The sequence below is a fragment of the Poecilia formosa genome, unplaced genomic scaffold, assembly GCF_000485575.1.
Source record: "Poecilia formosa unplaced genomic scaffold, Poecilia_formosa-5.1.2 Scaffold25, whole genome shotgun sequence".
NCBI lineage: Eukaryota > Metazoa > Chordata > Actinopteri > Cyprinodontiformes > Poeciliidae > Poecilia > Poecilia formosa.
This window is the reverse complement of record NW_006799964.1, coordinates 924,405-936,446: the sequence shown is the minus strand read 5'-3', so window position 1 is coordinate 936,446 and position 12,042 is coordinate 924,405. Positions and strand designations below refer to the sequence as shown.

At 38.5% G+C, this 12,042-nt stretch overlaps 1 protein-coding gene across 2 annotated transcripts in view; it reads left to right on the top strand.

Annotated features, from left to right (window-relative positions):
* bmpr1ba (bone morphogenetic protein receptor, type IBa) overlaps positions 1-11,404 on the top strand; it is a 69,137-nt gene extending 57,733 nt beyond the window's left edge. For both annotated transcript variants that reach the window (XM_007548030.2, XM_007548029.2), the window contains 10 exons: positions 2,403-2,565; positions 2,667-2,766; positions 5,355-5,457; positions 7,111-7,207; positions 7,335-7,473; positions 7,701-7,893; positions 9,356-9,653; positions 9,743-9,918; positions 10,340-10,470; positions 10,553-11,404. In XM_007548030.2, coding sequence (XP_007548092.1) covers positions 2,403-2,565; positions 2,667-2,766; positions 5,355-5,457; positions 7,111-7,207; positions 7,335-7,473; positions 7,701-7,893; positions 9,356-9,653; positions 9,743-9,918; positions 10,340-10,470; positions 10,553-10,678 — 1,526 coding nt within the window. In that variant the 3' untranslated portion in view covers positions 10,679-11,404. The remainder of the gene's footprint in view (positions 1-2,402; positions 2,566-2,666; positions 2,767-5,354; positions 5,458-7,110; positions 7,208-7,334; positions 7,474-7,700; positions 7,894-9,355; positions 9,654-9,742; positions 9,919-10,339; positions 10,471-10,552) is intronic.
* Positions 11,405-12,042: the final 638 nt, after the last annotated feature.

The window sequence follows — 12,042 nt, the reverse complement described above, 5'->3', positions numbered from 1 at the left end:
AAAAAAAAAAACAGTTTTCTCAGGCTCTTAAATGTCAATGCAGATTTTTTTTGTGATTTGTATAAGACAGCACTGATGAGATGATCAAACACAACAACATTCCCTCAGAACTAAAACCACTGCAGCCTCATATCACAGGGGCCCGACCCGTCGTCAGGTTTCTTTTGATTAGCAAGATATAAAAAACAAAAGTATTGCTCAATAGAAATAGACATCAAAACTCCTAAAAACTCAGATACATTTTTATTGACACCATAATGTGGACAACTTTCTGTGCACATGCACACACTAAGATTTTATTAGTCAGATTGTTACTATGTACAAAATTTCCCCCTAAAAAGACAAAAAGTACAACAGACGAGAGCTACTCCTCCACAGTCATGACCATAGGTTGCAACAAAACTTTAGTGTTTTGTTGCAATACCTTTTGTACATCCATCAAATTAGGCTAATTATACCATCTGACAACTTTTATCTTTTCAGATATTATTCAGGAGTGTCTAAACTTGGGGCCATTATCAGCCTTTGGGCTGTTTTGCAGTCTCCAGCTAACTGCTAGCTGTCAGCAAACACAGTTGGTGCATAAAGACACTATTTGAAATAGTTCCTGTGTATGTGGAAATATTTCTACCATAAACATAAACATCAGCCTAGAAAGACAAAATATAAGGGACAAACTTGAGACTTGCCTTTGTAATCCTAGTTACTACTCTAGATGTTGGGTAAAGTTTAACATCTTGCACACAGTGTTGCATTTGTTTTAGTGTACTTGCTAGGTCATTCTTTAATGTCTTTCAATCAGCCTATCAATGAGTCTATGCTTAAACATTTGTACCATTTTACGACTTGGCGGCTCAAATAGAGCAGATCATTTAACAAACTCTCTTCCTGCTGGCCGTTAAGTTTTCAGATACGATTTTCTTGTTATATAGCAACTCATTTAAAATACATGTTCCTATTTTACACTTACTCTACAGTGTCTAGCTTTCCACAAGCCAGACATGTGAAAAGTATTGACCCAATCTTTATAGCTCACTGTTTGTTCCAGCATGTACAGTTTTTCTTGTAGCTTTTCCGTGATGTGAACATGTTTAAATAAAATACCAGAATCTTCTTCCAAAATCATGCTTAATTTTAAGAGCTTGCTTAGGACCATCGCTGCTTGCAGCTGTTGTGCATCTGGCCTCACTGTTCATTCTGTATGAATAAAAACCTTGAAAGCCGTGGAAGAAAGACACATCTGCGATTCCCCTTCACCCCTCAAGTGACAAACAGGTGCCTTTTGAAATGAGATAACCAGGGAAAACTGGAGCTTTGTTCTAGTCTTTTAACAGCTGTAGGGGTTGGATAAGTTAAATAATCTGCTGTGAGAGAGTGCCATGGTATCAGGTGTTTGTGCTCGTTTGTTTTATTTCTCATGCAAGGAGAATGTTTTCATCAGGTTCTCCTTGTCCATTTCGTATTTTGTTGTTTTAGTGGATTCGATGTGCTTCACCACTGTGTGCTGGATTATATTTCAATTCAGTCAGCCAGCTCATGAAGCTCAGATGTGAATCCAGAGTTTGCTCCACTGATATTTGTCATCTTGGCTGTGACCTCATCACTCGCTGCATGCCAACTCTGGGAGAGCAGATATTAAACTTTCTTCCCTCGGGGGAACTTACAAACCCACCAACAAATACTGAGAGAGAGGCAGGGCTCAGCAAATGCATTATGAGGAGTTTAATCAGAGCAGCAGAGAGCGACACAATATATAGCATTAAAATATATAGCAATAAACTGCCATGACGGGCGTATAGGAACCCGACAAATGAGAAACCTAAACTGCATGATAGATCAAAGAGCAAGGAGGACAGGAGACATAAATTATGCATAACTGTTTACCGTATTTTTCGGACTATAAGTTGCTACTTTATTCCTACGCTTTGTATCATGCGGCTTATATAGCTCGGTGCAGCTTTTCTGTGGATTTTTCTTCAACCGCCAGGGGAAGAAAAAGCAGGAAGTGAATCATTGGAAGTCAAAATTAGAAATCAAAGAAGAAAGTGCTAAATTTTCATTTAGATTTTTCTTGATAATTAGTCAACTACATCCCTTCTAATTTTAGAACCAAGCAATAAATTATAAAAAAACAAAAAAAAAACCAGAAATATCTTATTAATCACACAACATGAACTAGGAGGAAATTAGAAACTGTCAGAATTTTTGATATTCAATAAAAATGTTAATCCGGTTATACTTTTTTTTATCTGTTTTTTTAAAAAGTCTACTTCTGTTTTGTTTTATGTATTTTTGACGTTTAGTGTCCATTTTCCCTGATTTTGTTTGACTTGTGCAATGTAGAGAATAAAGCAGATCTATAATTTCTATCTGCCTGTTTCTTTTGTTTAATTTGTTCATAGGCAACATTTTGGACAGTATGCTGCTAAAGGCATCCAGTAAGGAGACAGTGGAGAGTGGGAAGAAGGCATTAGGCAGCACGGCTCCTGCTCTGTCTTCTCAGAGGTTCCTGTGGTGTCACTGTTATCACCACTGCCCCGATGATTCAACTAACAACACATGCAGGTAACGCAGCAAGACAGAACCAACATAAGTTCATGTTTTAATAAAAGATCCATCTGTTTTATTTGCTTTTCTGTTTCTGAATGTTCCTTTTTTTTTTGAAGGACGGATGGGTTCTGCTTCACAATGGTGGAGGAGGAGGGCGGGGTGCCTTTCCTCACTGCAGGTTGCCTGGGCCTGGTCGGATCTGAGTTTCAGTGCAGAGTGAGTTTGAACATCACAGTTCAGTTCTATATCCTTTTTTTCCCCACACACACTTATTAATCGTCTGTGATAGATATTGCTTCAATAATTTTATATAGCAAGATTTCCAATGATTGTGTTAAAAAACAAAAACAAAATGACTCTGTTGACTATAAATCTGGTTATTATGTTTATTTTTGCTTAATTACAGCTATATATAGTTAGACTCTAGATATTTAAAAAGGCAACCATTTTCTCTCTCTCACATTAACCCTCTGATGCGTAACCGGGTCCTTTTTGACCCGACGAGGTCATCTTTTTGCAATATCTTTGTAATGAAAAGTTTTCATCACTTCATATTCCAGGTATTCCTCAAGAAACATGTTTCTGAAATCATGTAATTCAAATTTTTAATTGACCTTTTATACATTTTAAGAAATAGCATGTTTTATGTCACTACCCCATTCTTCCGTGAGTGGATCCAAAATGACCCGCATTCATTTCCTATGGAATTTAATGGGAATCTTTGTTTCTTACCAATTATTACAGTCAGGAAAACATTTTTTGTGAACCAAACACACTAAGACCTAAGTGTCACCCCTGAATAATATTATTTTACACAGCAAGAACTCTTACATATAAGTATTATCTTTAGTTTTTATCTCACAAATATGTTTGTCAATCATGAGTACAGCGACAGCGTTATTGTCACGAATCAACATATTAGCCTTCTTCAAAGTTGCCCAACTCTAGTTATCTAACAAACTAGCTAACATTACCACCTATACTTTATTGTGCATCTTTATTATTTGTGTGTGTGTCTCTGTGTGTGTCTGACACCCTGGATGAGAAAACCAAGAGAGAGAGAGAGTGTGTTGAATGACATACAACACCTGTTGATCAATGTGTTCAAGGTTCTTTCTTTTATCATCTCAATAAATAAAATAAAAATTCATAGCTATAGAAATAAATGCATAAATAAATGAGCCAGAAACGTATGGAGTGCCTTCTTTGGGTCGGGGAGGATGTCCTGCCCCAAGTGGAGGAGTTCAAGTATCTAAGGATCTTGTTCACCAGTGAGGGAAAAATGGAGCAGGAGATCAACAGGAGGATTGGTGCAGCGTCTGCAGTGAAGCGGGCGTTGTACCGATCTGTCGTGGTGAAGAGAGAGCTGAGCCAAAAAGGGAAGCTCTTTATTTACTTGTTGATCTAAGTTCCTACCCTCATCTACGGTCATGAGCTTTAGGTCATGTCCGATAGAACGAGGTCACGGATACAAGCGGCCAAAATTAGTTTTCCCTGTAGGGTAACTGGGCTCTCCCTTAGAGATAGGATGAGAAGCTTAGATATCCAGGAGGGACTTAGAGTAGAGCTGCTGCTCCTTCATGTCGAGAGGAGCAGGTTGAGGTGGCTCGGGCATCTGGTCAGGATGCCTCCTGGACGCCTCTCTGGTGAGGTGTTCTGGGCAAATCCCACCAGGAGGAGGCCTGGGGGAAGACCCAGGACACGCTGACGATGTTTCTCAGCTGGTCTGGGAACACCATGGGTTCCCCAGAGGAGCTGGAACAAGTGGCTGGGGAGAGCGAACTCTGAGCCTCCTTAGTTAGGCTGCTGACCCCGCGACCCGACCCTGGATAAACAGAAGATGGATGGATGGATGGATGGATGGATGGATGGATGGATGGATGGATGGATGGATGGATGGATAAATCACACACATACACACACTCACATGCGTGATACACATAGCATAACAGAATAGAGACAGTAATGTTAGCTAGCTTGGTTAGCTAGTTAGTTTCAGGAAGCGTGCTCTTTTGCACCCTCCCATGCCCACACACACACCCACCCACCCACACACACACACACATAATGGATGTTAACATTGCCCATTGTTGACATTTCATCATTGTTGTTGTAAAATTGCTGCTGTTGTCATTTTGTTTTAAAAATGTTCTACAAATTGCCAGAAATGTTCTACAAATTGTTCTAAAAACATTTTAAAAAGTGGTAAATGAAAATATTTCAAACACGAAATAATTCTTGTGTGAAATAAAACACAGTAGAAAGTATTATACAAAACATTATTTTGAGTCAAAATGACAAAAGTAGCATAAAAACACATTGATTGTAACCCGGGTCAAAAAGGACCCAGTCACAGAAGACTGTATAGTAAGTCACTCTCGCATCAGAGGATTAAGTTAGATCAAACTTTTCTTGCCTGGAAGTATTTGACAAAATGTTTATGTTTCCAAAGTGGCAGAATAGTGAGGGATTTATTTTAAGAATTTTTAAATTAAATTCAAAGATTTTCATACATTTCCTTAGTTTTTGACATAACTACATTTAAACTGAATGTGTTTTGTGGCAACATGTATGAATCACATCCAGCACAGCATGAAAGATGAAAAACGATATCAAAGATCTCAAAGTTCAGTTGAGACAGTCATAGTAGTTTGCAGTGTGATATTGCCAAGCTGCAACAAGAGACAAATTTATGTCAGCTTTTTTTTTTTTTTTTTAACCCCCACTGTCAATAATTGTGAAAGGTGCTGTATGTACTAAGTACTAATACCAGGCTCAATTTTTTATGACTTTGGTGTCCTCAGGACACGGTGTTCCCCCATGAGAGGAAATCGTTAGAGTGCTGCACGGATGAAGATTTTTGTAACAGAAACCTGCATCCGACACTGCCCCCACTCAAACCGCCTCGTAAGTTTTTCTCTACACTGTCAACGGCATCTCTCTCGTTTTCTCATCCAGTTCATATTGTAGTGTACAGTCATGGTGTAATGATAAACTGATAATACAATGATATACAAATACAAAGAAATTGATTATTATGAAAAAGGTCAACATTGTAGAACTTGAAATTAATTCATTTTATATATATATATATATATATATATATATATATATATATATATATAAATTAGAATAAAAGGTTAAATGTTGGAAAGTCACAGTGTTAAACCACAATGTGCTAATTAACTCAAATACCTCCAAAGGTTTCCTGATCACTCAGTTTAGGTCAGTAGACTACACAGTCATAAAGAAGACAGTCGCTTGGACAAATGTGCAAAAGGCAGTCATTGACACCTTTTAGAAGGAGCTACAAAAGGCCACAGCTGAAGAATGTTGTTCACAAAGTGCTGTATCTAAACAAAGAAGGTTGAGTGGAAGGAAAACGTGTAGTAGGACAGGAATAACCACAACCTCAAGACAGTTGTCTTAAGGTTGCAAGTTTTAAATCCTTAAAACTCATTTTTTAATCATTAAAACTCATTTTAAGGATTTTAACATCCTTAAAATGAGTTGGAGGAGCTTTACATGGAATGGACTGAAGCTGGGCTCAGTCAAGAGCCATGTTCAGACAAATCTGAACTTAGGTTACAAGTTGCCTAATTAGGCAACAAGTCTTAGATGGGCTATGTGAAAAAAAAAGAGCTGGATTGTTGAACAGCAGTGTTCTTTTCAGATGAAAACAAAGTTTGCATTTCATTTTTAAATAAAAGTCCCAGAATCTGAAGGAAGAGTGGAAAGAAGTAGAATCCATGCTGCTTGAAAGCCTGTGTAACGTTTCTACAGTCAGTGATGGTTTGGGTTTCCATGTCATCTGCTGGTGTTGATCTGCTAGCTTAGTGATCAGTGTGCTGGATTGGTCAGCAAACTGGCCTGACATGAATCCCGTTGAGATAGAGTGTGGTCAAGATGGAGATTAGAGACACCAGAGATGACCTGAAGGCAGCTACCAAAGCAACATGTTTCCTTTACACCTCAACATATCCACAGACTGATTGCCTCCATTCCATGCCGCATTGATGCAGTAATACATTTACAAATATTGGGTATATAAAAATGAGCATAGTTTTGAGAATGTTGGCATTTCCAATAAATATATTCTTTTTTTTTAAGTATCCTATTTTGATGCTCTTATGTAATATTCAAATTTTCAGAGGTATGTAATTTTGGAGAGTGAGGGAGTTGATGCAAGCCGTCTAGTTTAAACCAAGGTCTGTACACGAATATGTTTGAGAAACAGTAAGTCAAGATTCCCAGGGAAATCACTGCAAGATGCTGAAGGCAGCCATCAATCTGTAACCTTATCATCAGGGAACAGGAGGAGAATTCATCGACTTCAGGATGAGGGCTTCCTGCCGTTGTTCCCAGGTCCAGAGGGAAGAAACAGTGTGCCAGAAGAAAATAGAAAAAATGATGAGGGGAATTTGATTTGAACACAAATTACTCAAGTGGAGTGTGACCAATAGAGTCAAACTAGGAAACGCAGAAAAGACTAATAAAATTATTTGTCTTTAAATGTTTTAAATGTCACTTTTGAAAACGATTTCATCTTTTCCTGTCTAGTGTATGTCGATTGGAAGATCCACCACATGGCACTATTGATCTCTGTCACTGTGTGCATCATTATACTGGCTGCCATTATTATCTTCTGCTACTTCAGGTAATCACACGGAACGGCGATGATACCTCACTGCTTCCTTCCTTAATTTGCAAACCGTGCTGTGCAGGCCATACTTTTTTATTAGAGGATAACTGAAGATCGTTTGCTGAATAACATGATTCTACAGGTACAAGCGGCAAGAATCTCGTCCTCGGTACAGCATCGGTTTGGAACAAGACGAAACATACATTCCTCCCGGAGAGTCTCTGAAGGACCTGATAGAGCAGTCGCAGACCTCTGGCTCAGGCTCAGGTCTCCCTCTGTTGGTGAGATGCCCACAAAACACTTTTGAAAATATCCTGCTTGCAATCATGTCAGTCTTTAACCCTTAAATCTTTAGATTTTTCCTCTCCCAAAATGGATCAAACAACACATGGGAGTATTTTCTTTTAAGGCTTTTGTAGCCCCAAAATTACAGAAATGGTGGCACACAAAGCAAGGCACAGAGATGGTACGTTATTTATCTGTGCCCTGCTTTTTTCCTCACCCCCAGGTCCAGAGAACCATAGCCAAGCAGATTCAGATGGTGAAGCAGATTGGAAAGGGGAGGTATGGCGAGGTGTGGATGGGAAGGTGGAGGGGGGAAAAGGTGGCTGTTAAAGTTTTCTTCACCACCGAGGAGGCCAGTTGGTTCAGAGAGACCGAAATCTACCAGACTGTCCTGATGAGACATGAGAACATACTGGGTGAGTCTCGTTGGATGACCTGGCATGTAGTGCTGAAGCCTAGGGTTTTCATGCACCTGTAAATTATTGTTTTAAATTTTGTTTTATAACTTTACAATTGTAATGAATGTGTTTATTACAGATTTAGAATAAAACTTTTTTTTTTTAACTAAAAATTGCATATATTTGTCGTACACGATGAGATGCTTTTATTTCTCAGAAGAAATAAAAGCATCTGTTTATAAGTTTATATTTTACACAAAAGTAACCTGTTAAAAATTATTTATACCTTTGTTAATCGATGAAAACTGTATCGGTATTACAACACTCTCCCTTCTTCTCATTGATGTAGCTTTCTAGTTCCTGTGGGTAATTTGAACATTTATCTGTGGTGAGGCTGGAAGGCCTCCTTTCCATCACCCTAATCTTTAGTTCCCTTCACAGTTTCTCTTCCCCAGAAATGTGTTGGTCAAATCAAACGATCATATTGTGATTAGTATTAGTATTCAAAGAGATTTAATAGTCTTTGAGTTTCACTGCAAATTGTATGATGTGAGATTTTAATCACATGTCAAATAGTTTTTGCTATTTTGTCCACTTCTAAAATCATGTCTTTTTTTCTTAAAATATATGATTTACACAAACCAGCAGGAATGCCTGGGTCAATAATGTGTACATGCCAGATTTAGCCATGAAAGCTAATTTTCATTTGATATGGCAAAAACATAATTGAAACATAAAATAGCATGATTTGTGAAACTGAAAGACAATGAGTAGAAATAAGCATATTGTGTTTTATTAAAATACAAACTAATAAGCAGTGAACCAAATGTAAAACCCAGAGGTACAACCATGTTAATATGAACTATTTCAGAGACTTTTTCATTCATACAAACACAAAGTTCTCTATTACTCTGATATAATTTAATACATTTCAGTGCATGAGTTGAAACAAGAAAGCCACATGACATTAAAAGCTTCATCTCCATCTTACTCTTGATTGTAACAATACAGCAAAAAGATCTGCTCTGCATTCTCAGAACAGTGATAAAATGATCAAATTTAGATTATTAAACACTTCAGTATTCATGTATAAGATATTTCAGGTCCCATGGCACAGCATAAAATAATCAGTATTTTTGTTTACTTTGAACAGATTCATTTTGAAAAAAAAAAAAAAAAAACTCAAAGAAATCCTATTACAGTCATAAATCCTGAAGAAGAATAAGAAGAAAGTCCTTTACTGTGAAAGTGGTCTGTGCCGTTATGACAGAGCCTAATTGATGCTGTTCATTTATACGAGCAAACTGTCAGGAGAATTACCTATCTGAATTGCCCATCATAATTATTGGTGCTATTAGCGAATATGAAAGGTGCGTAATGTGTGAACAGCTGGATTCTTTCAAATTCAACCAGCAATATGGAAATTATAACTCCCTGCCTCTCTTTATCCCCCATTCGTCCCTCATTCCCTCTTTCACAGGTTTCATAGCTGCAGATATCAAAGGAACCGGCTCCTGGACCCAGCTCTATCTCATCACTGACTACCATGAAAACGGATCCCTGTATGATTACCTGAAATCAACCACCCTTGACAATAAAGCTATGCTGCGTTTGGCCTATTCATCTGTTTCGGGACTCTGTCACCTTCACACAGAGATCTTTGGCACTCAGGGCAAACCCGCCATTGCTCACAGGGACCTTAAGAGTAAGAACATACTGGTGAAAAGAAATGGGACCTGCTGCATCGCTGATCTCGGACTGGCAGTAAAGTTTATCAGGTGCATATTAGAAACATGAACATTTTAGCGTCTTCCCATTTAAATGTATATTTTTACACATTAGTTCTTGTGTAAATTTCTGACTGCAGTGACACCAACGAAGTGGACATCCCTCCCAACACTCGAGTTGGTACAAAGCGCTACATGCCTCCAGAGGTTCTGGACGAGACTTTGAACAGGAGTCATTTTCAGTCGTACATCATGGCCGACATGTACAGCTTTGGGCTCATCCTCTGGGAGATCGCTCGGCGTTGTGTCTCCGGAGGTAAATACAGCGCATTGCAAACAATTTCCGACCCCTTGACCTTTTCCCCACTTCGGTGTAGTTCAGAAGGTTTTTATGTGTGAGTCCATTCATAATTGTAAGGAGGAAGGAAAATTGCCTTCAGCTCAATCAATCAGCACATAGAAACGCCTTTGACAAACAAGAAAGAGTTGACCTAATTCAATGTATTACTGAAGTAAAAATTAAAAGTACAATGCAGCACCTAAAAAAGCTATTCAAGTAAATGTAACCAAGTAAAAAAAATAATTAATTACTACCCACCTCTCAGTTCATCTGAGTACTTTCTTCTACTTCAGCACAACTCCTCCGTTCACTGCATGGCTTTTGGTAAACTGTGTATGAAATTTAAGTTTGAAATCACCCCTAAAGTTAACTGTCATCTCTGACTTATATTATTCAGGAATCCTAGAAGAGTACCAGTTACCGTATCACGAGTTGGTTCCCACAGACCCTTCATACGAAGACATGCGGGAGGTGGTCTGCATCAAGAAACTACGGCCATCCTTTCCAAATCGGTGGAGCAGCGATGAGGTAATATATGGTAAAAAAATGCAGTATTATACATGCACAAACAAACAAATGACCTCCCGAACACAAATCTGTATCTTTGCAGTGTTTGAGACAGATGGGGAAGCTGATGACAGAATGCTGGGCCAACAACCCGGCCTGCCGCCTGACAGCCCTGCGGGTCAAAAAGACACTTGCCAAAATGTCAGAATCACAGGATATCAAGCTGTGAGAAGCCACTGCCAGCTGTGCAAAGAACGGACACTGACAACCACACTGGCTTTGGTCCAGCCCATTGCAAAGCCTTCGTCTCTCGGACAAAAGGAGATTAGGAGATCACACAATCGTATATATACGCCCAGAACTCTGCAACTCAAGGCTCTTTGAAAGCAGCCATGTCGTATGCGGCCAAGTTGGTTTATCAAATTAGATTCAGACTAGTGTGAATCATGCAAATGTGTCCTGGATAGATTTAACTTGAGGCTGTAGCTGCAGAGAAACTACAACTGTCTACTGACCAGTAAAGTGGAACATAATATCTGTGCTTTCTGTGAAAGCTGTCCTACCTGTTAGATGAAGGTCTGATTGATAGAACTGAAGAGGTGTGGATCAACGCAACACATCACTGCAGGAGAACACATCCTTTCTAAACACATGCCACCTCACTACTGGCTTTATATTATTATTATTATTATTATTGTTATGGAATAAACACATTTTTGTCACTCATTAATGGACTGCTTTTGGTTGCAAGACCTGACACCATGTGACACAAGTATTATGAGGCGTTACTGTAAACTTTTGTTCATGGTGATAACGTTTCTAGACACTGAAAATTCAATATTTGTATGTGAGCTGCAATAGGCTAATGGAAGTTGTACAAATGCTTTTTTTTTCCATGTAAAACTCAAATAGAAGACTTGTCTGTGGGGAAATAAAGTTTCTATGTTGACATTAACTGAGGGCCTTTTTTTTGTATTTTGTGTTTCAACATATTTGTAGCAATTCAAAACTTGCCTTAACAGACACTTATTCCCAACATAGAATTAAAATTGAACGTAAGTCCAAGTCAGATTTTTATTTTTGTATTTATCTCTTGTGGATATGCTTACATGAATTATTGACTCTTACAGCAATCAATAATTAATGGAACCCCTTCTTATTTGGTAGTTATGCTACACTCCGGAACATTCCCCCCTACATTTCTGGCACAGTGTAAAGATATTTGCATAAAAACCTAAAATAAAGATTATGGAGAATTGGGGACTAATATTCCACTCTATGCTGGAGTTTCTTCCCAGTAGGTTAAGATTTATTTACAGCTCTTACCGTTCCTCTCTCTATGTGGTGACAAGATAAACTCATCCCACCTGTTTTCTTCTATAGGTCAGAAACATCTCAAACATTGATTTCATATATAGACAACTTTAGGTGAGTTGCTCCTTTCTTGTCGCCGTTTTCTTATTTATGCAGATCCACAAACATTTTACCTTTTTTCCTCCATCCATCATCTGTGCCCACTTGTCCTTGCGGCGCCACTTGGTGGCCGTTGCTCATCTCCAGCACTTATCAAGCATCGAATGGCATCACAAACAC